The sequence below is a fragment of the Miscanthus floridulus genome, chromosome 18, assembly GCF_019320115.1.
Source record: "Miscanthus floridulus cultivar M001 chromosome 18, ASM1932011v1, whole genome shotgun sequence".
In the NCBI taxonomy this organism is placed as follows: domain Eukaryota; kingdom Viridiplantae; phylum Streptophyta; class Magnoliopsida; order Poales; family Poaceae; genus Miscanthus; species Miscanthus floridulus.
The window spans coordinates 127,611,444-127,637,552 of NC_089597.1; the positions used below are offsets into that span (position 1 = coordinate 127,611,444).

Genomic DNA, 26,109 nt, shown 5'->3' on the forward strand with positions numbered 1-26,109 from the left:
CTCCAACACCGGCGGCGGGCGCGGGCGAGCTCCGCCTCGGCCATGGCGCGGACGAGCTTCGCTTCTGCGCGGGCTCGGGCGAGCTCCGCCTCGGCCACGGCGCGGACGAGCTCCGCCTGTGCGCGGGCCCGGGCGAGCTCCGCCTCTGCCACGGTGCGGGCGAGCTCCGCCTCTGCGCGCGGGCGAGCTCGGCGCGGGCGAGCTTCGCTTCTGCGCTGGCGAGCTCGGCGATTTGCGTAGAGAGGAAAGAGGGGACGCTTTTTTGCCTAGCGTTCAGGGGAGCAGCAAAAATACGTCGGGTGTATGGGTTGCTGTTGGACGATGATTTTAGAAGGCAGGAAAAAAAATGTGCGGGACGTAAAAATGGGTCTGGGAGACGGTCTAATAATTGGCGGCCCGGGTTTCGCCCTCTCTCACCCATCACCGCGAAGAACGCAAAACACAAGTAGGGTTAGGAAGGCGACGCGGCGGCGGGCGGCGAGCGGCGAGCGGCGAGAGCGTGAGGAGGAGGAGGAGGAGGGGTCGGCCATGACGGGGAAGGCGAAGCCGAAGAAGCACACGGCGAAGGAGATCGCCGCGAAGATCGCCGCGGCGACGACGAACCGCGGCGGCGGCAAGGCTGGGCAGGCGGACCGGCTGGGGCAGGACAAGGGCGGGCACGCGAAGCTGGCGTGCCCACTCTGCCGCATCCCGGCGCCCGACATCAAGTCTATGCAGATCCACCATGAGGCGCGCCACCCCAAGCTTCCCTTCGAGCCGGAGAAGCTCGTCAACCTGCACTCCTCCGCCCCCGCCCCCGCCGCCGCCGCCGAGGCCACCACCTCCAAGCCCAAGCCCGGCGTCCGCGGCAGCCTCAAGAAGTAGCTTGCTGGCTGGCTTGCCTGCCTGCTTGGGGTAATTCCCTTCAATTTCAATCCCATCCACCGACCCGATCTATAAACAATCAAACTACCGACCGCTGGACTCCGGTCCGGTGGTGGCTGCCGCAGTCGGCCTGCGGTGTACTGTTAGTCTGCTGCTGCTTTTCGTTGTCATACTGCTGGTACATGTGTTATGTGATAGATGTGTCAACTATATCTCGTCGCCGGCAACTCTGGCATGTTTAAGTATGTGTTGCTGCTCCGTGATGCCAGCGACGGCTGCTAGTAATGTTAATGTCGATCGGGTCTCCTTGAACAATGGCGGAAATCTGTTGCTTGTTTACTTTCTTTTAATGGCAAGTAAAGTTTATGAATTGGGAATTCTTTTGTTCGCTGTTTAATACTGTCAGCTGAGGGTTACGGGTTTCATTTTCGTGAGGCGGATCTTATCTTGTCATAGGTATAAATAATTCGTATTGTTGGATGTGCTCGGCTAGCCCAAATCTTCACCTGCTTTGCTTATGCCTTGGACTAGCGAGGCGAGTTACCTTTGTTTACGACTGGACAATTGTTAGGCCTAGTTGTTATTGGTTTGTGACTAGAAATGAAAGGCAGTTGTCTAGTTTGAGTCATATGCAAATGCTGGAGTTCGTTAGTGATTTCAGTTCCTCACCACATGGTTAAGTATATGTCTTGAGTTCATCGCTAGACTATGTTTAGTATTTTTGCATGGGTACTGGTTTCCTAGATCCCAACATCCAAAGTGCTGAAAGGCATTCATGAGAGATGAATAACGTAACGGATAACCAATTAACCATGCACTCCCTCCCACCTTTTATATTTTGAGCTAACCGACATAAAAGGCGGGAGGGAGTATCTTTTGTTTAAAATGCTGGAGTAACGCCATATTAATGACAGTCTTCCTGAGACAGTTGGCTGCCTGGCTGGCTTGCTTGCCTGTTTGGGGTAATTCCCTTCAATTTCAATCTGATCCACCAACCTGATCTATAATGAATCAAACTACCGGCCTCCGGTCCGGTGGCGGCTGCCGCAGTCGGCCTGCGGCGTACTGTTAGTCTGCTGCTGCTTTTCGTTGTTATACTGTTGGTACATGTGTCATGTGATAGATGTGTCAACTATATATCAATCTCGTCACCGGCAACAATGGCATGTTTAACTATGTGTCGCTGCTCTGATGCCGGCGACGGCTGCTAGTACTGTTGATGTTGATTGGGTCTCCTTGAACAATGGCTGAAATCTATTGCTTGTTTACTTTCATCTATCTAATGGCAAGTAAAGTTAATGAATTGGGAATTCTTTTGTTCGTTGTTTAATACTGTCAGCTGAGAGTTAAGGGTTTCATTTTCATGATGTAGATCTTATCTTGTCATAGTAGGTATAAATAAATCGTATTGTTGGATAAGCTTGGCTAGCCCAAATCTTCAGCTGCTTTGCTTATGCCTTGGACGAGCGAGGAGGGTTGCCTTTGTTTACGACTGGCCAATTGTTAGGGGCCTAGTTGTTAGGTTTATGTATTGTGACTAGAAATGAAAGGCATTTGTCTAGTTTGAGTCATGCAAATGCTGGAGTTTGTTACTGATTTCAGTTCCTCTTCACATGGTTAAGTATATGTCTTGAGTTGGTTGCTAGACTAAGTTTACTATTTTTGCATGGGTACTAGTTTCCTAGATCCCAACTTCCAAAGTGCTGAAAGGTATTCATGAGAGATGAGTAACGTAATGGATAAGCAATTAACCATGTACTCCCACCCTCCTTTTATATTTTGAGCTAACCGCCGCTAACCGACATAAAAGGCGGGAGGGAGTATCTTTTGTTTAAAATGCTGGGGTGACGCCATATTAATGACTATGCTAATTATTTGTTGTTGTCTTCCTGAGAGAATTGTTTGCTCACGAGTATAAGCAGCACTTCTGACAATATTTCCTCACCAGACTGTCATTTGAAGTTGGATATGTCGTTTCAGCGATGTACAGATTTTAGGGTCTTCCAAGCCTCAAGCTTACAATTACCCCCTCAATGTAACTGAACATTTATTCATTTGCTTGGTAACTTTAGTGCTTCCGTGATTGATTAATTGTATACTACTTCATACCAGCAAGCATAACCTTCTGTAAAGTGAACCATTCAATTTTAGGTAATAATGCAATAGTATGGTTAGTGGTGTTTGAGGCTTTGGGGTATGACAGCACTTGCCATCTTTTTTCTTTTTGGATGGTGTTTGCTGCTGCCTGCTAGGCGTGTCCGGCACATGGTTTGAAGCATTTTTTGGGGGGCGTTGGGGGGTAAGAGCACTTGCAATCTTTTATTTTGTTGGATTGGATGTCATGAATTTGTCACCAAATACTGTTTGTTGACTCGTGGTTGAAGCAATTTAAGTTACCGAGTTTTATTTGCTTTGAACGCTATACTTAAACTATGTTCTTTGTTGAAAATCTGATATATGGCCTTTGGATCCAGCAACCAATCGTTCTAAAATATGATACATGGTCTTTGGAGTATCATTTATCGTTGTTTTTTAGTGGTTCAATTCTGTCGTCACAGAACACTTGTTCACCAGCTTTGTCTATGCCCTTGGACTAGTTAGGAGAATTGCCTCTGTTTACAAATGGATAATTGATAGGCCTACCTGATCTTATGGTTTTTTTTTGTACCTTCATCACCTTAAAAAACAAATCACCTTGTATTGTGTTTGTGTGCCACCATGCTTCTATTGCGACTAGAACTCTAGAAGTTTTTTTTTTGTGTGTGTTGTTTGTTTGTTTGTGTGGGTGGGGGTAGGCGCAAATGCAAATGTTAGATTGCAGTCAATGGACATCTACAATACTTTTGTTCATCTGGAGCAACTACTACCTCTATCCGTGAAAGGAAGCAACTATGGTATGCGTGCCAGTTAAAGTATTTCACATTTGACCATGTTTATAGTAAATAGTATTCAGATTTATAACTCCAAAATAATTTATTATAAAAATATATTTTGTAATTAATCTAATGATGTCTATTTGATATTATAAATATTTATATTTTTTAACTATAATTAGTCAAAATTGAAGTACTAAACCATGACACTGTTTCAGAATTGTATTCTTTTGCGGATGGAGGGAGTACATGTCTTGAATTTGCCGTTTAGCCAAACATTGCACAAGCCTAACATGATCCTTTGAATACAAAGCCCCACACGATGTTCTCAAGTGCATTCATAGGAGACGAATACCGTATCCAGTGTATCTTTTGTTTAAGTTTGTTAGTATGCAGATAAATATAAGCCATGATGTGTAGTTTCGACTTCGCTTCGGATAATTGTTTGCTCAGAGTAAAGATTACTGCATTTGATATTATTGCATCACCAGAGTGGAAAATGTGTGAACATTTTATCCATGTTTAGTATCCTAACTCTGACCGGGCTGACCTGTCCTACACTAATTCGGTCCAAGTGTGCTGAAACTCGGGTGAATTTTGCCCATCTCGGCGGGCCCAAATTGAAACAACATTGAGACGGCAAAAATATCTGTCAAATTTGAATTTTTATTGGAGCCTAATGCCCAAAGAAGCTTTTAAATCCCCCCTTGGTATAAAAGTGCAGGCCTATCAAATTGTAATCGGTTCGACGCCCGTCTTTACGCTCTATTTGATCCTTTCAGCCATAATATTCCTTATGATTAATCTACAAAATAAGATCCCACATGATTAGGTTCTAATGAAGAAAAAATGATTACATGTGGATCCTAAACGTTATACAAACAATTGTGACAAGATTAGTTTTGGCTATCTCCAGATAAAGTTAACCTAACATTTTTTTTCCTCTGCCAATTAAATATGACTTACCAATTGCGTCACAAACAAAACATACCCCTATGAGACGACTAGACAACCTCACCCTAGCACAACCCGCAACCCACGGTCCCACACATCTTACAACATGTCATACGGAAGGGATAACCTAGGGCGTTCTTCTAGGTGCGTGTTGACGCTAAAAATCAACACAGGAGTCACCCGATGACTAATCTAATCTAAATAAATATGTTATTTTACTTGTTTCCGGCGGGCAAAAGTTTAGCCCCGTCACATCCATTCTTTGATACCAATTAGAAGTATTAAACATAGGCTAATTATAAAACTAATTACACATATTGAGGCTAATTTGCGAGATGAATCTATTAAATCTAATTAGTCCATGATTTCACAATGTGGCGATCGTCCAGCACTGGCTGCACGCCGGAGAACCTGACCCGTTCTATGACCCGCTCAACGACTACGTTACAGAAAAATGTTCACGCTGCCGAAAAATGCAGCAAAAAAAGATTCAACGCTGGGGTTCAAACCCAGGCCTTTGAGCTAAGTTACGTGCGTCCTAACCAGCTAAACCACAATAGAATTTTTGCATATTTCTCGGAACAATTATACTTGTTTTATTTCAAATGTCAAGATCTATGGGGTAACAGCTCGGCGCCAAGATTTACGGCGCTGAGTTCAGCGCCAGGTCACCTCCACGTCCGACGCCTCGCCAAGACCTCGGCATCATTGGCCATGGCGCCGAATGTGTTTCCTCGGCGTCAAAAGTCATGGCGCCGAGGTGAGGGTACATAAACGAAAATCAAACCACCACGGTCTATTTGTGAATATTTTTTTTAAAAGGCTGAAAAATAAAAAATTGTGTCGGCCTGGCCGGGGTCTGTTGGATCAGCGCGTGATAAATGCTGGTGTCCTCTACCTTGCTGTGCGTTGTCTGTATGTGTGCTGAGGGCATGCACTGCGCTTGCTATGCGAGATGCTGCTGGATGAGTGTATGAGCTGCTGATACTTGCTGTTGCCCAAGCCTGATGAAGAAGGAGATGGGAGGTGGACCCACGATGTCGCGGTGGTGCGCACGCACTATGGTCGGCGAGGGGGTCTGGGCACGGGTGCGCTGCGGCGGTAGTGGCGGGGCTGGTGCACGCAGGCGCTGTCGGGCGAGGGCGAGGGGAGTGCGCGCGAGGGAGAGAGGTGGGGGACAGTTAGAGATATTCACATGGTGGCGTGCAGAGTAAGAGTGCAAAGAGAGGTGCAGCTCTGATGACTTTGAGATAGGTGTTGTTAGGATCGATGTGAGTACCTTTCTGTGTAATCCGTAGATCCGAGTAGGCTCCTAGCCCTTCAGTAGATGCACCGCAGCCAGTGTCGTGGTGTAGAAGACGTCCAGCGCCGGCGGGATGAAGTCTAGTGACGCCGGCGGTGTCCTGCAGTGGGAGACGACGGTGGTTGGGGCACATCCCGTCGCTGGCAGCAGCTCTTTAGATCGGTATTAGGGTTTGTCTGTAGGTGGGTGTGGCGGCTCCGGTCAACCTCGTTGTCCGAGCTCTCACCCCCCACCTTCCTTTTATGTGTGCTGTGCGACAGGGGCCCACCAACCGAATTAGGGTTGGGCTCCCCCGATCAGGGAGCAGAGATAAGGGCCCGGCCTATTGGTAGAGATCAACTAACATTCTCCCCCTTGATCTCATTCCATCTTTTACTTTCATATCATTTACTTTTGTTCATTCCATTACAGATTAGCTCATAGAGCATGTCTCATCATCACGGTCCATTGCCGATAGACTTAACAGCTACAACTCACTACTCTGTTCTGAAATAGATACTTATCTTTGGGCCTTCTTTTGTCCAGGAATATTTTAGGCTTTCCCTTAAACCCAAGCTAGCTACATGTTCTCTGAACACCATGTCCTCTGAACATGTTGGGTGGTAAGCCTTTTGTAAGCGGATCCGCAAGCATCCTTTCTGTTCTTATATGCTCAAGACTTATGACTTGATCCCAGACTTTATCTTTCACAACATAATACTCTATGTCAATGTGTTTTGGCAGCACCACTTGACTTATGTTGTGAGCATCATGTACTGCCAGATCATAACCGCAGTATTACTTTAGTGGTCTATAGATGTCGTCAATCACCTTCAAACCGGGTATGAACTTCTTTAGTTAGTTCACCTGCCCGTTGCCTCATATCATGCTACAAACTGTCATACATTGTGGACGATGTAGTGACGGTTTGCTTTGAGCTTTTCCATGAAATAACTCCACTTTACGAGATGATAGAAAATCCACGTCTGGATATATATTCACTCTCGCATAATCAGAATCTGAATATCCCACCATGTGGAGTGAATCAGATCTTCTATATGTCATCATGAGGCCTTTCGTTCCTTGCAATTAATGCAAGACTTTCTTTACTAATTTCAGTGTTCTATTCCAGAATTGCTCTGGAATCTGCCAAGTAAAACCCGGTAACAAATGCCAAGTCAGGGCGCGTACATACTTGAGCATGTTGCAAGCTTCCGACAGCTGAAGCATATGGAACCACTTTTACTTTATCGATTGAGCTCATATTGGTTCCTGGGGCATTGAAAATCCCCATATCTGTCGCCCTTGACTATAGGAGCAGGTGAGGGACTACATTTGTGCATACTGAATTTCTTTAAGATCTTTTCCATGTATGCCTTTTGTGACAGTCCTTATACCCTTTTTCTTCTATCTCGGTGAATCTCAATTCCTAGAACGAACGAGGCTTCATCAAGATCTTTCATATCAAGTTTTGAGGACAAAACTTCTTTGTCTCCTATAGTAGACTGACATCACTACTAGCAAGTAAGATATCATCCACATACAGGACAAGGAAGATAAACTTCTCATTCTTAAACTTTGCATAGACACAATTGTCCTCTACATTCTCTTTTAAAACCCAAAATTCTTTATTGACTGATCAAACTTCAAGTACCACTGTCTTGAAGCTTGCTTTAATCCATAAATGGATTTCTTTAGGCGGCATCCCATTCGTTCTTTTCCTTCCATGACAAAACCTTTCGGTTGTGCCATGTAAACTTTTTTCTCTAAGTCGCTGTTGAGAAATGCCGTCTTTACATCCATATGATGTAATTCTTAATCGTAATGTGCCACTAATGCCATTATGATTCTGAAGAAAACTTTACATGGGACTAGAGAAAAAGTCTCATTGTAATCAATCCCTTCTATTTGCACAAAGCCTTTTGCCATAAGTTGGGCTTTATATCTCTCTATATTCTCTTGAGAGTCAAGTTTTGTCTTGTAGACCCATTCACAGCCTACTGTTTTGGCTCCTTTAGGAATTATTTTTAAGTCCCAAACTTTATTGGTATTCAATGATTTCATTTCATCTTCCATGGCCTCAAGCCACTTTGATGACTGATCACTACTCATGGCTTCTTCAAACGAGGCTTTGATAATCCTCCATTTGAAATTCTTTAGTGTTGTACACTTCATAATCAGCAGGAATAGCCGATTTTCTAACTCTTTGAGACCTTCTAGGGGCCTCCACATTTGACACATCTTCTGTTTGAGGCTGTTGTTGCTCCCCCTCATGTGTGGCAATTGGTTCTATTGGATCCTGAAGAACAGGTTCCTCATTTTCATTCATTGTTGCCACAGGTGGGATAACAACTGGTGCTGGCACCATAGTATCTAGCACTGTCAGTGCAGCTACAGCAGGTAGTGAGAAAATTGGCTCATGAATCATTGGAGTGGGCGCTTACACCCGCTTCACTTCAAGGTCAATTTCTCGAGCTACCATGCTCCCCTTCATCAATTCGTCCTCTAGGAAGACAGCATGTCTCGTTTCCACAAACTTTGTATATCTCTCTGGACAGTAGAAACGAAAACATTTTGACTTTTCTGTGTAGCCAAATAAATGACAACTTACTGTTTTGGGATATAACTTCCCAATATTTGGGTTAAACACTTTAGCCTCAGCAGGGCTCCCCACACACACGCAAGTGGTTAAGTGAGGGTGTTCTTTCTGTCCACAACTCATATGGTGTTTTGAACACCGACTTTCTTGATACTCTATTAAGAATATGAATGGAGGTTTTAACGCCTCCATCCATAGGCTCAACTGTAAGGTGGAGTAACTTATCATACTGCCCACCATATCCATCAGGGTACGATTGATTATTTTAGCTACTTTATTCTGCTGAGGTTCGCCTGGTATAGAATACTGGGCTACTATACCATTCTTTTAGGGTATGCCGACCGTAGTACTCCACCACGGTCAGACCTGACTATCTTTAATCTTTAATATCTTAAATTTATCCAATACATTTTTTCTTTCTTTGATTGAATAAATATAGCCATAATGGGAGTAATCATCTGTGAATGTCATGAATAAATCATAACCATCCACACTCTTTACAGGAAAGCTTACCACAGATGTCTGTGTGAATAATCTATAAAATTCCTGCGCTTCATTTAGCATCTTTCTTAGTCTCTGCACTGTTCTTAATCTGAGAGCTCTAATGGAGGAAGAATATCATTCTTAACTTGTCTTTCTATTCTCCCCCTCAAAATATGGCCTAAACGACAGTGTCATAATTTCGACAACACATCGTGAGCTCTCTTATGCCACCATTTCTAGAGTAACACTCTGTCACCAGCTGCTTTATCAGCTAAGTAGCATGTCTTTGAAGTGCCAGTGAACTGACTCTTTATTCTATCGTGGTACTCAGTGACCGTGTCACATTCTAATATTGAGCCCACAATTACAGGTTCAATCATGTTCTTTATCACAGCCAAACATTTCTTGTTGGCAGTGACCCACTTCCTATGCTCAAAAGTCATAGGAGATCTTTTGAGATTCAAAATTCCTTTCTTTAGTTGCCCAAGTGGCATCTTTTGTCTCCCTCACCGGTGCCACAAACTCAGTGGAATACGGTGAGGTGACTACCCAGTCCACCTTAGACAAGATGAGAAAACCAGGTTAAAACTTTTCTTAACATAAAATAACACATCATTTGCATGCCTTGATTCCAACGTTGGTCAAAATCAAAACATACAATTATTCTTATACACTAATTCTACATCACCGTTGGGCAGAAATAGAATTAATGCATAAATCTTTAACTTTCACAACTGTTCTTACACACTAATTCTACATCATCGTTGGACAGAAGTAGAATTAATGCATAAATCATTAAAATTAACCCCTGTTCTTATACACTAATTCTACATCACCGTTGGGCAGAAGTAGAATCAATGCATAAATCATTAACATTACGATATTGTTATTAACAACGTTGGTCAGAAAATAACAACATCGTAATTCATGACAAATCTCTTTTTCTCCAATTAAATACCACATTGGTTCAAAATAACTGGAGAATCAACAATTTCTTTAGCAGCGGAAAAACTTTCTTTTCTTGAATTTTACCCACAGGGAAAATTGATTTTCCTATTTTCTTTAATCCATTAATCATTTTCCAGAAAATAAATATTTACTGGAAAAAACTTTCTTTTTCTCCAGTTAAATACCATGTCGGTTCAAAAACACTGGAGAACTTACTTTTCTTTAGCAGCGGAAAAAAACTTTCATTCAATTTCTTGAATTTTACCCACAGGTAAAATACCTTTTTCTATTTTTCTTTTGAGCCAATTTGTATTTTCAATTTTCCAGGAAAAAGAAAAAACCAAAACTGGGCTCTTGCTTTTCCTGTGTCGGCCCAAAATGGCAAGGCGGCCCACGGCCCACGCCCGCGTGGGCGCTTCCCACGCTCTCCCCCGCGCCCAGGCCACAACCTGGGCCTGGGCCGGGAATTCGGCCTGGCGCGCGCAGCCGCCTGGGCTGAAAGCCAGCCCGCTCGATCTGAGCCGTCCGATGGGGATCGACGGCTGCGCGTCGATTTCGCGCAGTTAAAAACCCCCGACGCCGCGCGCCCGGGGAAAACCCTAGCTTCATTCGCCTCTTGCCCTTCTCTCTCTTCGCTCGCCGCTCTCTCTTCTCTCTTCCTCAACGCAGCCGCAGCCACCGAGAGGACACCGAGCGGGAGTGAGCAGCGAGCCACGGCGCCGTCGCCGGCCCCTCGCCGGCGCGCGTGCTCCCCGACGGGTGAGCACGCCGCCGTCGAGTGGCCTGGCCGCGGCGCCCCCTTGACCGAGCCCGGCGAGCAACTGCCCCCGCTCGGCACTTCTTCTCCCGCGCCGGCGAAGGGACGGTTCGCCCGGTGATTAGGGTTTGGATTTTTCTCTTCTTTTCTCTGATTTGATGTTCTTCCTTTTCTTTTCTTTGACATCCGAATGGATCTAGGGTTAGGTTCTTCTCTTCTTTGGATTTTTCTTTTCTTTTCCTTTTCGGAGTTCATCCGAATGGTTTTCATCTTTTTTTTCTTTCCCCATGCGAGTTAGGGTTAGGTTCGGTTGAACCCATCTTTTCCTCTTTGTTCTTTTCTTTTCGCTTGAATTTCCCGAACAGATTATCCCCGTTCTAGGGTTAGGGTTTCGGCTTTGTGAGCCTAGGGCCCTATTTCTTCTCTGATCCGAATGGATCTAGGGTTAGGGTTCGTGTGCCGACCCTTCTCTTCTTTTTCCTTTTCTGTTTTCCTTTCTTTCTTCTCGGATTGAACCGATTAGTGATGGGGATTCGTTCTAGGGTTAGGGTTCTTGAGATCCTAATCCTCTTTCTTTACTGCTTCTCTGATCCGAACGCGGATCTGTTCTTTCTCCCTGCGCGGTGGCGGTGGTGACCGGGTTCCAGTGACATTCGCCACCCCTGGTCCCTTTTCTTTGCTTTTACCCGGTTAGGGTTAGGAATACACACTTGTAACCTGTCTCTGATACCATTGTTAGGATCGATGTGAGTACCTTTCTGTGTAACCCATAGATCCGAGTAGGCTCCTAGCCCTTCAGTAGATGCACCGCAGCCAGTGTCGCGGTGTAGAAGACGTCCAGCGCCGGCGGGATGAAGTCTAGTGACGCCGGCGGTGTCCTGCAGTGGGAGACGGCGGTGGTTGGGGCACATCCCGTCGCTGGCAGCAGCTCTTTAGATCGGTATTAGGGTTTGTCTGTAGGTGGGTGTGGCGGCTCCGGTCAACCTCGTTGTCCGAGCTCTCACCCCCCACCTTCCTTTTATGTGTGCTGTGCGACAGGGGCCCACCAACCGGATTAGGGTTGGGCTCCCCCGATCAGGGAGCAGAGATAAGGGCCCAATAGGCCGTTGGGCCTATTGGTAGAGATCAACTAACAGGTGTAAGTTCGAGAGGATAGAAATAGAGCTCATATGACTTTAGTTTTCAAAATAGATTTTGAAAATATTTTTAACTGAGTGATTTTAAGATTTGAATTTTTGGAATGTTACGTTGGAGCTGGTCGATTCCATCCCTCGAGGTGGAAGCCAACGGCGCGTGAGCACCACCACCACCAGCGCAACCAGCATCAGACTTGGCTCGCCCAGGCGGGTAGGGCGCGCAACGGGCGGAGCGAGCACCACCAGCACCTGCGCCAGCGGTGGTGCGCGAGCACCAGCACCCGCATTGGCTCGGCCAGTCGAGCGACGAGCGTGATGGGCTGAAGCGAGCGGCACGGGATGTGGCACGCCACGGAAGAAGCGCGACAGCAGCGAGGCGGAGTGGACACCCAGCGTCCAGATGGGACGGAGGTCCGTGTCCTATAATTATCGATAATATATATCGATGGATTTACAGAATACGAGGAGATGTTCTCGTATCCGGCTACCCGCGCGCCGTTAATTGCAGCCAGGAAGACTAATCTGGCACAAGGACGCATACGCGTTCCGTTTTCAGGCCTCACAATTGTTCGGAATCCAACAAGATAGCAGTAGCATGGCTACTGGCGATGAAAACAGACGGAAAAAACTTATTTCTACGTCGGTTTCTATAATTTTTTTTTGTTGGAAATGGGATCATGTTAGGAAAATACGGGTTCGGAAATAGAATCAGAATACGGTAAAAAAATTCAATGGAAACGGTCGGAAGCCGAGAACTTAAGTCGGAATACCGCACATCGATCTTTATGCTCATATATATGGGGCATAATTTTGGTTAGCGTGAACAAATTATAGCATTAATACGCATAGTTTTGGTAAGACATAAATGCAATCCAAGATGAAAATAAACTAGTTAATTTAATATACCTTTGTCATAACTGTAGAACATGTATCTATGTACACAATAGTTTTTGTCGCCCTTACTAGTAAGGCTGCACAGATGAATATTGGGCCTTATTTCTGGCCGCATATGTATAAAGTAATAAAGTATAAATAGGTAGGTATATGTACTTAACTTGGGCCTGTGCCCGTAGATGTAGACTACAAGGCCACTAGCAGGAACACCAAGTACGAATGTACGATACTTGCACTTACTGCTGCCGGGCTGTCAAGTAGAGAGCAGGATTGCCATGGGCCATCACGCTTGTGGATTGGACTGTATTGTACAAGGTTTATGGGCCTTGATGAAATCCGGTAAAATCCAAAAATAAAAACGGTAAAATTCCGGCTAAATACGGAATTCCAAAAAATACGGGCAGAAAGACACCTTTCCCGTTTTAGTTCCGATTCCGGACACCTCAGCCCCGCATTCCGTACTGTTTCTAGATTTTCCTGAATATACGGAAACGGGTGGGTCAAATGTAGAATAATGCCGAGGTTTATGATTACTTTCTTCTTGTCTTGGGATAAATTTGATTCACATCTTATTCAGAAGTACAGTACTCAATGAACAGAAAACTGCAGACCAACATTTTATTAATTAATGAACGGCAGGGACGGGCAGACAAGGATAGCTACAGCCAAAGCAACTGAACGAGGCTAGCAGCCCGTGCCATCACATGCTCTCATTCCAATCCAAAAAAAAGAAACATCAAAGTGTGCAATAAAGAATCAATAAAAAATATGTATGAGTACATGATGTAAGATGCGTGTTCTTACAAAGTCTGAGGTTCAATAAAGTTTTCTGCAAGGAGAAACAAAAAAAAATCAGCATACAATTGGGTCCGAGCCAACTGTTCACCTCGGGCTGATTTTCTTCTTTTTTTTTTTTTGGTTTCTCCTCCAATGAAACTTTGTTGGACCTCAATTTTTGTTTTTGAGATTGCGTGGACCACAGTGCTTGTGTTTGTAATAAGGAACATCTATATGCATTAGTCGATATATAAGCTGGGATATTAACATATTCCCTTTTCTAAAAAAAAATGTACCCACACATATTTTCTTTTGATTTCTTCATGCATATTTTTTTTTTGAAATGTAAGCATGTAATGCTCTATATTTTCTTTTGATTTTTTTTGGTAATGGTATGAGAGCACGGGATACCACTCTGAGCACCATGTATCTATTTTTTGAAATGAACCGACAAGAGAGCTGCCTGCTATATTAAAAAGAAGGAACGTCCGAACAAGCACTGTACAACCACCTTTAAAAATAACAAACACAAAGAGCGAAAGAGGAAAAAAATAACCTCCACTGGGGGAGGTGCCGATCAAAACTGCAAACGGCAGTGGCTCACAATAGTAGCTAGGTGCTTTGCTCCCGCCATGATCCACACTCTCACCTCTTCCTTGATTTTCTGAAGCACCGCAAGGTTTGTGGATTCCACGTGTTGGAAAACTCTTGCATTTCTTTCCTTCCAAACCTCCCAACAAACTAGGATGATGATCGAGTAGAGTTCTCTCCCGCTTGCACTTGGCGCAGCTGATATGGCCGTCCACCACTTCTCAAGTGTCTCTCTAGGCGGCCAGGTATTCGGGTGCAAATTAGGGGTTGCCATCCGGGCGGCGATTTCACTCCACAAACGCTTCGTGAACCTACAGTCTTTGAAGAGGTGCAGACCCGATTCTGCATGTATCCTACAAAGTGGACAGATCCTTTGATTTGGCCAGTTCCGGGCTTCCAATCTGTCAGCGGTCCATATTCGGTTCTAAATGGCAAGCCAACTAAAGAATTTACATTTAGGCGGCACCCACGGTTTCCATATAATGGTTTCGAAGTTGTTGCGTGTTACGCCTATGAACTGGGCGTGGTAAGCCCACGAAGCGGAATATTCTCCATTTTCCTCAAATTTCCATGTAAGGGCATCTGGTGTACCCGTTCTCAACAGGATGCGCCTGGTCTCTCGCCATAAACATATTTACTCAATAAAATGTTGGGCAGAGAAGCTTGGATGCCGAAGGTTGATGTCGTATATCCAATTGTTGGCAAGTAGAGCTAGGTGCAGCTTTCTGTTTTTTCTCTTGGAGATGGAGAAGAGGTGTGGTGCTACATCATAGGGTCGTTGGCCGTTTAGCCATGCACTCTTCCAGAACGACGCCCTTTCCCCATCTCCAATTGTGAGCCTTGTAGACGCTGGAAAGAGGAGCTTGTCTACCTTGTTGCAGGGTGTTTCTTCTCCATCCCTTGGTCTATCAGTATTAGTTGACCAACCTCGCCAAAACCATCGCAACCTGAGGGCCCTAGCAAACTTCCGAAGGTGGAGGATGCTTAAGCCTCAAGAGTATTTGGGTCTTACGGATCGGGGCCAGTTCACCTTGCACTTCCCTCCAGTTGTCGCCTCGGCTCCCGCCCAAAGGAATTTCTTCCTTTGTCGATCAATGTCTTTGAGTGTTTCCTTTGGGGCACGCAATGAAGTGAGGAAGTACACCGCCTGCGAGGTGAGGACCGCTTTAACCAAGGTCAAGCGGCCTGCCGGGTTGATTTGACGCCCGTTCCAGATGGTGAGCTCGCTGATCGCTTTGTCCACCAATGGTTGGAAGTCCACTCGTTTTAGGCGTTTAACCGTTAACGGCAATCCAAGATATTTGATGGGGAAGCGTGAGACCTCCGTAGGAGAGCCAGCCATAATGTTATTTAGATTCAATCCTTCGCAGCAAATAGGGATGATTGTTAATTTCTGGAAATTTGTTTTTAGCCCTGAAGCCTCGCCGAAAAAAGTGAGGAGGTCGGTCAACGCTAACATGTCCTCCCTTGTTGGCTTGACAAAAATTGCCGTATCATCCGCGTACATCGACACTCTGAGTTAAGTCGTGCGTCGTGCTCCCCCTCAGCTTGGACAGATAGTCTTTTTCTGTTGCTAGTTCAAGTAACTTTTGCAAGGGATCCATAGCTATGACGAATAGCAAAGGCGAGAGAGGATCTCCTTGCCGCAGCTCTCTGCCATGCTTGATCGGCGCGCGTTTGGGACGCCGTTCAGCAGCACCCTCGTGGAAGAGGTGTATAGGAGCGCAGCAATCCAGTCTTGCCATCGACGGGGGAAGCCTAATATATGTAGCAGGTTAAGTAGATATTCCCATCTCATCGAGTCGAATGCTTTTGTGATGTCAAGCTTGAGGAAGAGAGTTGGCAGCTTGGAATTGTGGTATCTTCTTGCTGCGTTGCGGACAGACATGAAATTGTCATGTATGCTTCTTTTTTTTATGAAAGCACTTTGCGCTGTGAAAATGATGGAGCTCATGCGTGGCCAACAGCTTGGCGATGATTTTGGTGAAAGAATGGATCAAGCTAATAGGTCGGAAATCAGTAATGGACTCGGCGCCTTCTTTTTTAGGAATTAAGACCACATTGGCGGAGTTTAGGATGTCCAGGTTGCCTATCCGCAATGAGTAGAATGCATTTGCGGCCTTGATAACATCAGCCTTAATGATATCCCAACAGGATTTAAAAAAGATCCCAGTGTATCCGTCTGGCCCTGGTGCTTTGTCCGACGGCATTTGGTGAACGGCGTGCTTTATTTCCTCCTCGGAGAACGGCACCTCAAGTTCACTCAGATCATGTGTCGGCAGCTGCAGTGCCTCCCAATTGATGTCAACCTGCCGCCGAGGTGGGTGTCTCATGAAGTCTGAAAAATGTTCTTGTATCACACGAGCTTTGTCATCATGGTTTATTGCCCAACCCTGGCCGTTCCTTAGCCGCTGGATATAAATTTTCCTTCTTCTCGTATTGACTTTTCGATGGAAGAATTTTGTGTTAGCATCACCTAATTTGATGGTCGACAGTCTGGATGCTTGTTTGCATCTTGCTCTTTCAATCACAGCTAGGCCGAGCACTCTTTTCTTGAGGTTTGACCATAGAAGTTGTTCAGCAGGCGTCAATTCTCTATTTTCTTTGGCAATGTCGAGCCTTAGGACCACCTCTTGCGCCATGAAGAATAGTTTTTTAGCATCCGAACTCCATGTTTTTAGCTTTTGCGAAGTGTAGAGCAGCTTGTGGTACAGGACGTGAAATGGCTCATGGTGGGAGGTCGGAGTGTCCCAAGCACGCTTGACAACTTCTTTGAACCCAGGAAGGTTGACCCAATAATTTTCAAATTTGAACGTATTAGGTCTTCTAGGCCCCGATTGGTTTGATAGTAGCAGCGGGCAATGGTCTGAGAGTGAAGTTGATAATGCATTCCAGAACGTGGTTGCTAAAAGTAGCGTCCCATTCTGCATTACAGAAGAAGCGGTCAAGTTTTGTCAGTGTGGGCCGTTGTTGCTCGTTGCTCCACGTAAACTTCCGGTTTTGTAGGCTAATCTCTGAGAGATCACATTCATCTAGCGCTTCACGGAAGTGCCGCGTGAGGCGTGGGCTCAGGTTTCTATTGTTTTTGTCCGAGGCTCTATAAATGAGGTTGAAGTCGCCCGTGATTAGCCAACGCACACCCGACGCTGGCTTTAGCCCTTTTAGTTCTTCTAGGAAGCGTAATTTGTCACCACGTCGCGATGGTCCATACACCACCGTCAGCCTGAAGGCAACGCCGGAATCCTTCAGGTGGACGCTCGCCGAGATGTGGAACTCTCCAATGACAATGTCGCTGCAGCTTGTCCGGCATCCATTCGAAAGGATGAGAATGCCTCCCCTCGTTTGTGATGGGCCCGCTGCCGGTTTGTAAGCAAACTCGCGCATCCGATAGCCACCAAGGTATGCGGCGTCGTATTGGTAAATTTGGTGCAGCTTAGTTTCTTGTAGACAAGCTATGCTGCAGGATGTTGCAGCCAAGATTTGATGGACGGTGTCTCGTCGGGCCTGCTGATTTAGCCCGCGGACGTTCCAGAATAACAGGTCTAAACTTTGTGCACACATTGTCTAAGGGGAAGCGCAAGGGTGTGCTGAAACCTGGCCGTGGGCAGCAGCAGCACCGCATCTGAAAAAATGCCGCCAGGGACTGATTGCAGCAACAGCATACTGAACGTGATCTTACTGGAGGTCAGCAACAACATCAAGTTTGTTTAAATGTAGACTAGCAGCAGCACAAATCTGAACGTGATCTTACTGAAGGCTGACATGCAGCGATTACACATACTGGAGCCAAATTTTGTAAAGTAATCTGCTGCTCTCTCTTTCTACGCGCGGCAGGGTTGGACCTTAAAAGGGCTCCCCTACTGCTGTACTGTAGCCGCTGCAGGGGTAGACGCCGAAAGGCTCCCCTACCGCACTGTAGCCACAGCAGGGGCAAGCGTCAAAGTCAGTCCTACTGTCACATCTATTCACTGTAGCAGCATGACATGTGTGTACTAGGATTAGATGGGTATAGTTATATATATAGCTTCCCACTGCAACTAAGTAAAGTGAGAGAGTTTAGTTTTGTCATCTCCTCTGTAGAGCTCTGGCCAACGCTGGTGCTTGTGCTGTGTATGTGCGCACCCTGTTCTCCCTCCCTCTTCTACCTCCAGCCATAGTGTGTGTGCGAGAACACCGGTGAGCGGTCGGCTCTCTCGTGCGCGAGATCTCGGGACCAACAAGGTATCAGAGCCGTACAAGTGCCGTCGCCGGACTAACCGTTGGCGATGACGAACGGTTTGGAGATGGGCGACAGCAACGACGCTGCTGTGGCTGCCCAGCCATGACAAGAGGTTGTCGTGCGCACGGTGCGGGGGTCAGCAGCACCAGTTGGCCGACGCTGACTCGCACCAACTATGACGAGTGGGCGATGACTATGAAGGTCAAACTCAGAGCCCAACGGCTCTGGAATGCTATTGACAAGGGCACCGACAACGAAGAAGACGACATATCAGCATTGGAGGCTATACTCACTGTTGTGCCAGCGGAGTATAGAGAGCCGTTGGGGTGAAAAACTCTGCTAAGGAGGCGTGGGAGGCCATTGTAGCGATGCGCGTCGGCTCCGACCGCGCAAAGAAGGCGACGACCCAGCTGCTGAAGCAGGAGTACACCAACCTCAAGTTCAACGATGGTGAGTCGGTGGAGAACTTCTTCCTCCACTTGCGGTCGCTCATTAGCAAGTTGAGGAGCCACGGCGTAACCATCGACGAAGAAGAGGCGGTCTCCAAGTACCTCCACTCTGTGCCGGTGAAGTACATCCAGATCGCTCTCTCCATAGAGACGATGCTGGACTTGTCCACCCTCACAATTGAGGATGTGACAGGCCATCTGCGGACGGTGGATGAGCGCATGGAGCAGGCCACAACAACAACGGACAGCGACAAGTTGCTGCTGACAGAGGAGTGGGGTACCCGGATGAAGGAGAACTCTAGGGAAGCCTCCTCCGGCTGCGGTGGCAATGGCAAGCGTTGAAGCAAAGCTTCTTTGGAGAAGAAGAAGAAGAAGGTCGACCCCAACGCCTACCGGCGCTGCGGGAAGACGGACCATTAGGTAAAGGAGTGCCCAAATCAAAAGCAGGAGAAGAAGGCTGATGCTCATTTAGCATAGGCTGATGAGGCCACTCTTCTGATGACGACGTTCTGTGCACTGCACGACGTTGAGGCCAAAGAGAAAGGAGAGGTGATGGCGGTGGAAGGGCACGACAAGGCTCTGAAGACTATCAACCTCGACGAACCGCACGCCCAAGTCCACCTCGAACGTGTGGGCGACGAGTAGGAGCAGTGGTGGTACCTAGACTCTAGCACCAGCAACCACATGACGGGCTCTAAGGAAGCCTTCTCTGAGCTCGACGGCAACATGACTGGCACGGTGAAGTTCAATGACGGCTCAAGGGTGACGATCCGAGGGCACAACACCATCATCTTCAGGTGCCAGAACGACGAGCACCACGTGCAGACGGTTGTATATTATATCCCGTAGCTACGTTGAAGCATTGTCAGCATTGGCCAGCTAGATGAGTGCGGCAGCGAGGTACTGATCAAGGACGGCGTCCTTAGGATCAGGGACCAAGAGCAGCGGCTTCTTGCCAAGGTGAAGAGATCCTAGAACTGGCTGTACCTACTCGACTTAAAAGTGGAGCAGCCGGTGTGCCTGGCAGCACGGCACACCAAGAAGCCATGGCTGTGGAATGCCCAGTTCGGCCATCTCAGCTTCGACGTGCTCGGTCAGCTAGAGAAGATGGTCTGAGGGCTACCCCACATCAAGCACGCAGGCAAGCTATGTGACATCTGCCTGGCTGGAAAGTAGAGGAGGCTACCGTTCCTAAAGGTGGCCAAGTATCGCGTGGCGGACGCTCTCGAGCTTGTCCACAACGATCTCTGCGGGTCAATCATGCTAGCCACAAACGGTGGTCGGTGGTACTTCCTCCTACTCGTGGATGATTGCAGTCGCTATATGTGGCTGCAACTCCTTACGAGTAAGGACGAGGCGGCAGAGGAGATCAAGAAGTTTAAGGCGCACGCGGAGGCGGAGAGCGGCAAAAAGCTGCACGTGCTACGGACTGATCGCATCGGCAAATTCACTTCGGTGGAGTTCGCTGCGTACTGCGCGGATCAGGGTGTGGTGCGACACCACACCACACCGTACTCGCCACAACAAAATGGCATGGTGGAGTGGCAGAACCAGACGGTGGTCGGCATGGCTCCATGATGAAGGCCAAAAGCATGCCGACAAAGTTTTGGGGAGAGGAAGTGACCACGGTGGTGTTCATCCTCAACTGCGTGCCCACTAAGGCCCTAAAGGGCGTGACGTCGTTCGAAGCTTGGTATAGGCACAAGCTGAGCATGTTCTTCCTCCATACATTCGGCTGCATTAGCCATGTCAGGAAGATGAAGCCGGTCCTCACTAAGCTGGAAGACACGAGCACACCGATGGTGCTCCTGGGCAACGAGGAAGGTACCAAGGCATACCGACTCTATGACCCACACAGAGGCAAGGTGGTTGTCTCCCGTGACATCGTGTTCGATGAGAAGGTGACCAAGGACTGGGATAGTCCGGGCATAGGGGAAGCTGGTGGCTTCACCAGCACCTTCATCATTGAGCACTTGGTCATCCACGGTGGTGGAGACGCTGGAGAGGAGGTGCTAACCACTCTAGCAATAGAGTTGAGCACTCCTGGGGCGGTGCTGAGCACTCCGAGAGGGGTGCCGAGCACTCTAGGAGTGGTGCCGAGCGGTCCTACAGTGGTGTCGACCACTCTAGGATAGGTGTCGAATGCTCCCGTAGTGGTGCTGAGCGGTCCTGCAGTGGTGCTGACCACTCCAGGACGGGTGCCGAACGCTCCTGTAGCGATGCTGAGAGGTCTTGCAGTGGTGCCGACCACTCCAAGACTGCTGCCGTGCACTCCTATAGTGGTGTCAACCACTCCAGGAGTGGTGACTAGCGGTACAGGAGTAGTGCCAAGCACTGCAGCAGGGGTGCCGAGCACTCCAGGTGCTGTGCCGACCACTCCGACGGAACAGGAGACTCCATTGACGCCGATCGAGTTCACCTCACCTCCAAGCGACATTACCGAGTTCGTGGATGCCTTACACGACGGTGAGGAGGTGCGGTTCCATAGGTTGGACGACATCATCGGTGGCACAGGGTCCTCAAGCCTAGCGGGTTTGCTGCTCAATGACCTAGAGCTACTTCTTGTAAGTGCAGAGGAACCACCCATGTTCGCACTGGCCGAGCGTGATGCAAATTGGCGATGGGCGATGCTGGAGGAGATGAAGGCGATCGAGGAAAACAAGACTTGGGAGCTCATCGATCCACCTCCACGATGTCGTTCGATTGGCCTAAAGTGGGTATACAAGGTCAAGCGGGACGAGCGCAATGCCATTATCAAGCACAAGGCACGCGTCGTCGCCCGAGGCTTTGTCCAGCACGAGGGCATCGACTTCGAGGAAGTCTCTACATCAGTAGCGCGCATGGAGTCTATCCAACTGCTGCTGGCTCTAGCAGCAGCGAAGGACTGGCCCATCCATCACCTAGACCTAAAATTAGCCTTCCTCAACGGTGAGCTGGTGGAGACAGTCTTCATCAGGCAACCTCTGGGTTTTGCCGTCAAGGGAGCGGAGCACAGGGAGCTCCGACTGCGCAAGGCGCTCTACGGGCTATGGCAGGCCCTACCAGCGTGGAATGCCAAGCTTAACGCCACGTTGGGCGAGCTTGGGTTCACGTGATGCGCAACCGAGCACACGTTCTACATGCGGTGACAGGGGAAGGAGGAGCTCATCGTCAGCGTGTATGTGGATGACTTGATCGTCACCGACGCGCGTGCGGAGGACATCGATAGCTTCAATCATGAGATGGCGTCTTGTTTTCAAATGAGCAATCTCGGCGTGCTCTCCTATTACCTCGGCATCGAGATGAGACAGGGGAAGGAGATGCTAACGCTTGGTCAAAGCACATACGCCTCGAAGCTGTTAGAGTGGAGCGGCATGGCTGAGTGCAAGCCGTGCATGACTCCAATGGAGGAGCGGCTGAAGCTTATGAAGGACAGTACCATGGCGAAGGTAGATGGAACACTCTATCGGAGCATCATCGGCGGTCTACGCTACCTAGTCCACATAAGGTCAGACAATTCATTTGTCGTGGGCTACGTCAGCTGCTTCATGGAGGATCCCTGAGAGGATCGCTGGGCCACGGTGAAGCGGCTGCTGCGCTACATGAAGGGGATGGTGGATCAAGTGATCGTCTTCCCCAAGACCATCAAAAGTGGGCTATAGCTTACTATGTCCAGTGATGTAGACATGACGGGGGACATCGACGGACGGCAGAGAACCTCTAGCGTGCTTATCTTTCTTGGGTCGGCTCCAATCTCATGGCTGTTGCTGAAACAAAAGGTGATGGCACTGTCCACGTGAGAGGCAGAGTACGTGGCGGCGACCACAGCAACATGTCAAGCTGTATGGCTACGTCGGCTATTGGGCGAGCTGACAGGTGTGGAAGCTCACCCACCAGCACTGATGGTGGACAACCAATCCGTCATCGCCCTCGCGAAGAATTCGGTTCTCCACGACCGAAGCAAGCACATCGACTTCAAGTTTCACTTTCTCAGGGACTGTGTTGATGGAGGGCGAATCGTCATCGAGTTCATCAAAACTGGTCGGTAGCTCACGGACGTCATCACCAAGCCGCTCGACCATCTTCGGTTCAGAAAGCTGAAGAAGATGGCCAGCATGGTAGAGGTTCTAGGGTTAGCAGCAGGATTAGGAGAAGAATTATAAAGTAATCTGCTATTCTCCCTCTGTACACACGGCAGGGGTAGGTGTCGAAAGGGCTCCCCTGCTGCTGCACTGTAGCCGCTGTAGGGACAGGCGCCAAAAGGCTCCCCTACCGCACTGTAGCCATAGTAGGGGCAGACACCAAAGTCAGCCCTGCTGTCACATCTAGTCATTGTAGCACCATGATAGCCTGGCATGTCTGTGTACTAGGATTAGATGGGTAAAGTTGTATATATAGCTTCCCACTGCAACAGTAAATTGAGAGAGTTCAGTTTTACCATCTCCTCTGCAGAGCTTCGGCTAACGCTTATGCTTATGCTGTGTGTGTGCGTGCGCTCTGTTCTTCCTCTGTCTTCTACCTCTAGCCATAGTGTATGTGCGAGAATACCGATGAGCGGTCGGCTCACTCGTGTGGGAGATCCCGGACCCAATAAATTTAAGTAGTTCTGGTGGTTCTGGAATGAATCAAACACAACAAAGGCAATGGAAGGTGCTGAAGGCACACGATGACACTGATAAATTCTAGACGAAAGTTGCTTGATTCATAGTAAACTGATGGGCGCAAATTGGATGCCCATGGATGCAGTTATGCTGGTGTCGTCGCCATGGTTGCATCTTGGAGTTCTTCGACTCCCTCACCCACCATGCAAATTAGCGCCTCTTCAGCTTCATGCGCCTCATCTGTGCCGATGTTGAACATTTCCGTCAGAGCGGCGTGGCGGCAGCGGCCCGTTGAACATGGCGATGTACTCGGTTTCCATAGGTTCAAGGTCATCATGCACAAGGCCAAGCTTGTGGCAGAGATTTTATTGAGCACGCTGCATTTGGGTCATGGGGCGAGCATTTGCGAGGCGGGTGCTGCGCCATACCGAGGACATGTCGAAGATGCACTGGCATCAGTGGCAACGCCTAGGGGCAGCCGGAGCCATAGCAGCCGGTGCCACAACAGCTGGAGGTGTCCCTGCATGTGGCTACTGCTGGAGCACCGGCTCGGGCGGCTTGCTGAATAGAGCTGCGACTCCGCTGATCAGCTGTTGGCTACCTCCAGTGACAACAGCTGCTGCCTCTTCTCCATCTTGTGCCTGTGCAACAATAACATTGGTAAGGGCCGGCGTTGCACTAATGTCGGTCGTGCCATGCAAGGCTGGGGCGTCACTGGAACTACATGGGTCCAGGGTGGTGTTCGTTTATGGCGACAGCATGTTGAAAATCAGATTTGCCTGAAGTTCAGAGTTGTAAAAATACACTAGAGAGGTTGGCTGTGGAACCTGAACTGTGGAATCCAGCTCTGCAGCCAGCTCGATGCACGCCAAGGCCCTTTCAACCTCAGCTATGGAGTTGTCTTCCACTGCTGCCGCTGTAGATGGAAGCGCATTGAGGATACGGTCGAAGACGTTGCGGGCTGGAAGTGGAACCATGGCTTATGGAGTTCGGCCTGGTGTAGCTTGCTGGGGAGGGTTCTTGGACAAGGCTTCATTCCCCGCCTCCTGTAGCACCGTCATACTAGCTGGTGGGGGAGCTTCCAGCAGCCCTAGTCTAGCCGCCAACGCGCACGCTTTGTTGATGTAGTCGTGCATGAGCGCTTGCAGGGACAATGTCATTTTCTTATTGCTTTGGCCGCCAGCCTAGTCCAGGATGCGCTGCATAGCATCCTAAAGGGCGAGCGCCCAAGTTTTGAAGAGGCGCTACAGCTCTGTCTCTTTAGTGACCTGCAAAACGCTCACCTGCTCTGAAGGCAGCTTGAACTCATTTTGGAGAGCAGGAGCCTGAGCATCGGAGTCGGTAGCCCGCTGCCGCCCTCCATATCTGTTGCTATGGCCCCAGTCACTGCGTGGAGGGGAGTGGTCTCGCTCATGGTTCGCAGTGGCCACCAGCCTCGCCGCGCTCACCCCGGACATATCTGCCAGGGGCGTCTCTCCCGCGATGACCATAGTTGTCATAGTCATAGTCGTAGTCGTCGTGGCCATGACGCTTGTCATGGCCCTTGTAGAAGTCGGGGTGGTCGTTGTTGTACCTCCCTTTTGGCCCCTAGAGAGCCTGTCCTCTAGCTGCCGGTCATGCTGCCCTTCTTTCTCTGTAGGGTCACGGTGCCTAGGCGGTGGCGGATGGTGTGGGAACTCCTCGAACGCACGTGTTGGGACCTGTTCTCCATCAACAACTCCCAAATGCCATTTAGGAAGCCGTCTTTTACCTGGGGAGATGTTGCCTTTGTCGTCGATGGTGGAGGCAGTGTAGTCGTGAATCTCCTCCAGGTGAACGATGACGTAATGCTTTGTACCTTGCTGCCAGTGCTCCGGTGGGGTTTCAGTCACCATGATCGACGTAAGCTAGGCATTTTTGGCGTGGTTGGTGAAGGTGAGCTAGACTTTCTTGGGGATGAGGCTTGGGTTTGCTGTCCAAGCCTAGAGGTCGATGGTCTTCGTTGTAGCTAGTCGCAGGAGGTCAGTTCCGATGTCCTCCAGACCACAACATCTCCCAATGATGCGATCGACGATGTCGTCCTCCCAAGCATGCCTTAGCACACCATCGAGGCAGAGCTTGACACGGAAGAGAAGCGACACGCCTAGGCAGTTGGCCAGGCTGTGTGTTGGCATTTCGGATCACTGGCGAGTAAATTTGTATCTGTGTGTCTGGTCTAGATAATGTGCTCAGAGGACACAAGGATTTATACCGGTTCGAGCGGAATATCCCTACGTACAGTCTGCTGCTGCTCGTGTTACCGGTACTAGTTTGTAGTAGGGGTTACAAACGGGCAAGAGAGGAAGCGGATCCCAGGTCTCTAGATTAAAGAGTGCTGAGAGTTTGTTCAGCTGCTCAGTCGTGTGCCCGTGCCCCTCAGCTTCCCCTTTTATAGGTGAAGGGGAAGACGCACGTTACAAAGAGAGAAAAGAGAGAAAAGGGGAAAAGTGAGGGAGAAGAAGGCCGCTGAGGCCACCGTGTCCCCCTTCTCCTTCATGCGGGTCCTATCAATGCCGTAGATGATGACGTCGGGGCCCTGTTCACCACTGGTGCCTTGCCTCGACGTCATCAGCTGGTCGTGACGTCCCATCCCGTCCCGACAGACAGCATGGTGAACCGATGTGCCTATCAGCGGCCGTACGGGGATTAGGCAGCACAGCGACCACGCACCCATCACTGTTGGCG

The 26,109-nt window shown here is 48.5% G+C and overlaps 2 protein-coding genes and 1 pseudogene across 2 annotated transcripts; 2 read left to right on the top strand and 1 right to left on the bottom strand.

Annotated features, from left to right (window-relative positions):
• The first annotated feature begins 388 nt into the window (after positions 1-388).
• LOC136521184 (protein METHYLENE BLUE SENSITIVITY 1-like) lies at positions 389-2,998 on the top strand. Its single transcript, XM_066514888.1, has 2 exons — positions 389-894; positions 2,845-2,998. The coding sequence occupies exon 1, from the start codon at positions 529-531 to the stop codon at positions 862-864; it is 336 nt and encodes a 111-aa protein (XP_066370985.1). The 5' UTR covers positions 389-528; the 3' UTR covers positions 865-894; positions 2,845-2,998.
• Positions 2,999-22,047: 19,049 nt separating this feature from the next.
• On the top strand, positions 22,048-22,368 carry LOC136524638 (uncharacterized mitochondrial protein AtMg00810-like). Its single transcript, XM_066517924.1, has one exon. The coding sequence runs from the start codon at positions 22,048-22,050 to the stop codon at positions 22,366-22,368; it is 321 nt and encodes a 106-aa protein (XP_066374021.1).
• A 1,183-nt stretch (positions 22,369-23,551) lies between these two features.
• On the bottom strand, positions 23,552-25,280 carry LOC136522623 (uncharacterized; annotated as a pseudogene).
• Between the last annotated feature and the right edge of the window lie 829 nt (positions 25,281-26,109).

Coding starts and splice junctions, on each gene's coding strand:
- LOC136524638 (XM_066517924.1), top strand. CDS start 22,048: ATGGCGTCTTGTTTTCAAATGAGCAATCTCGGCGTGCTCTCCTATTAC.
- LOC136521184 (XM_066514888.1), top strand. CDS start 529: ATGACGGGGAAGGCGAAGCCGAAGAAGCACACGGCGAAGGAGATCGCC.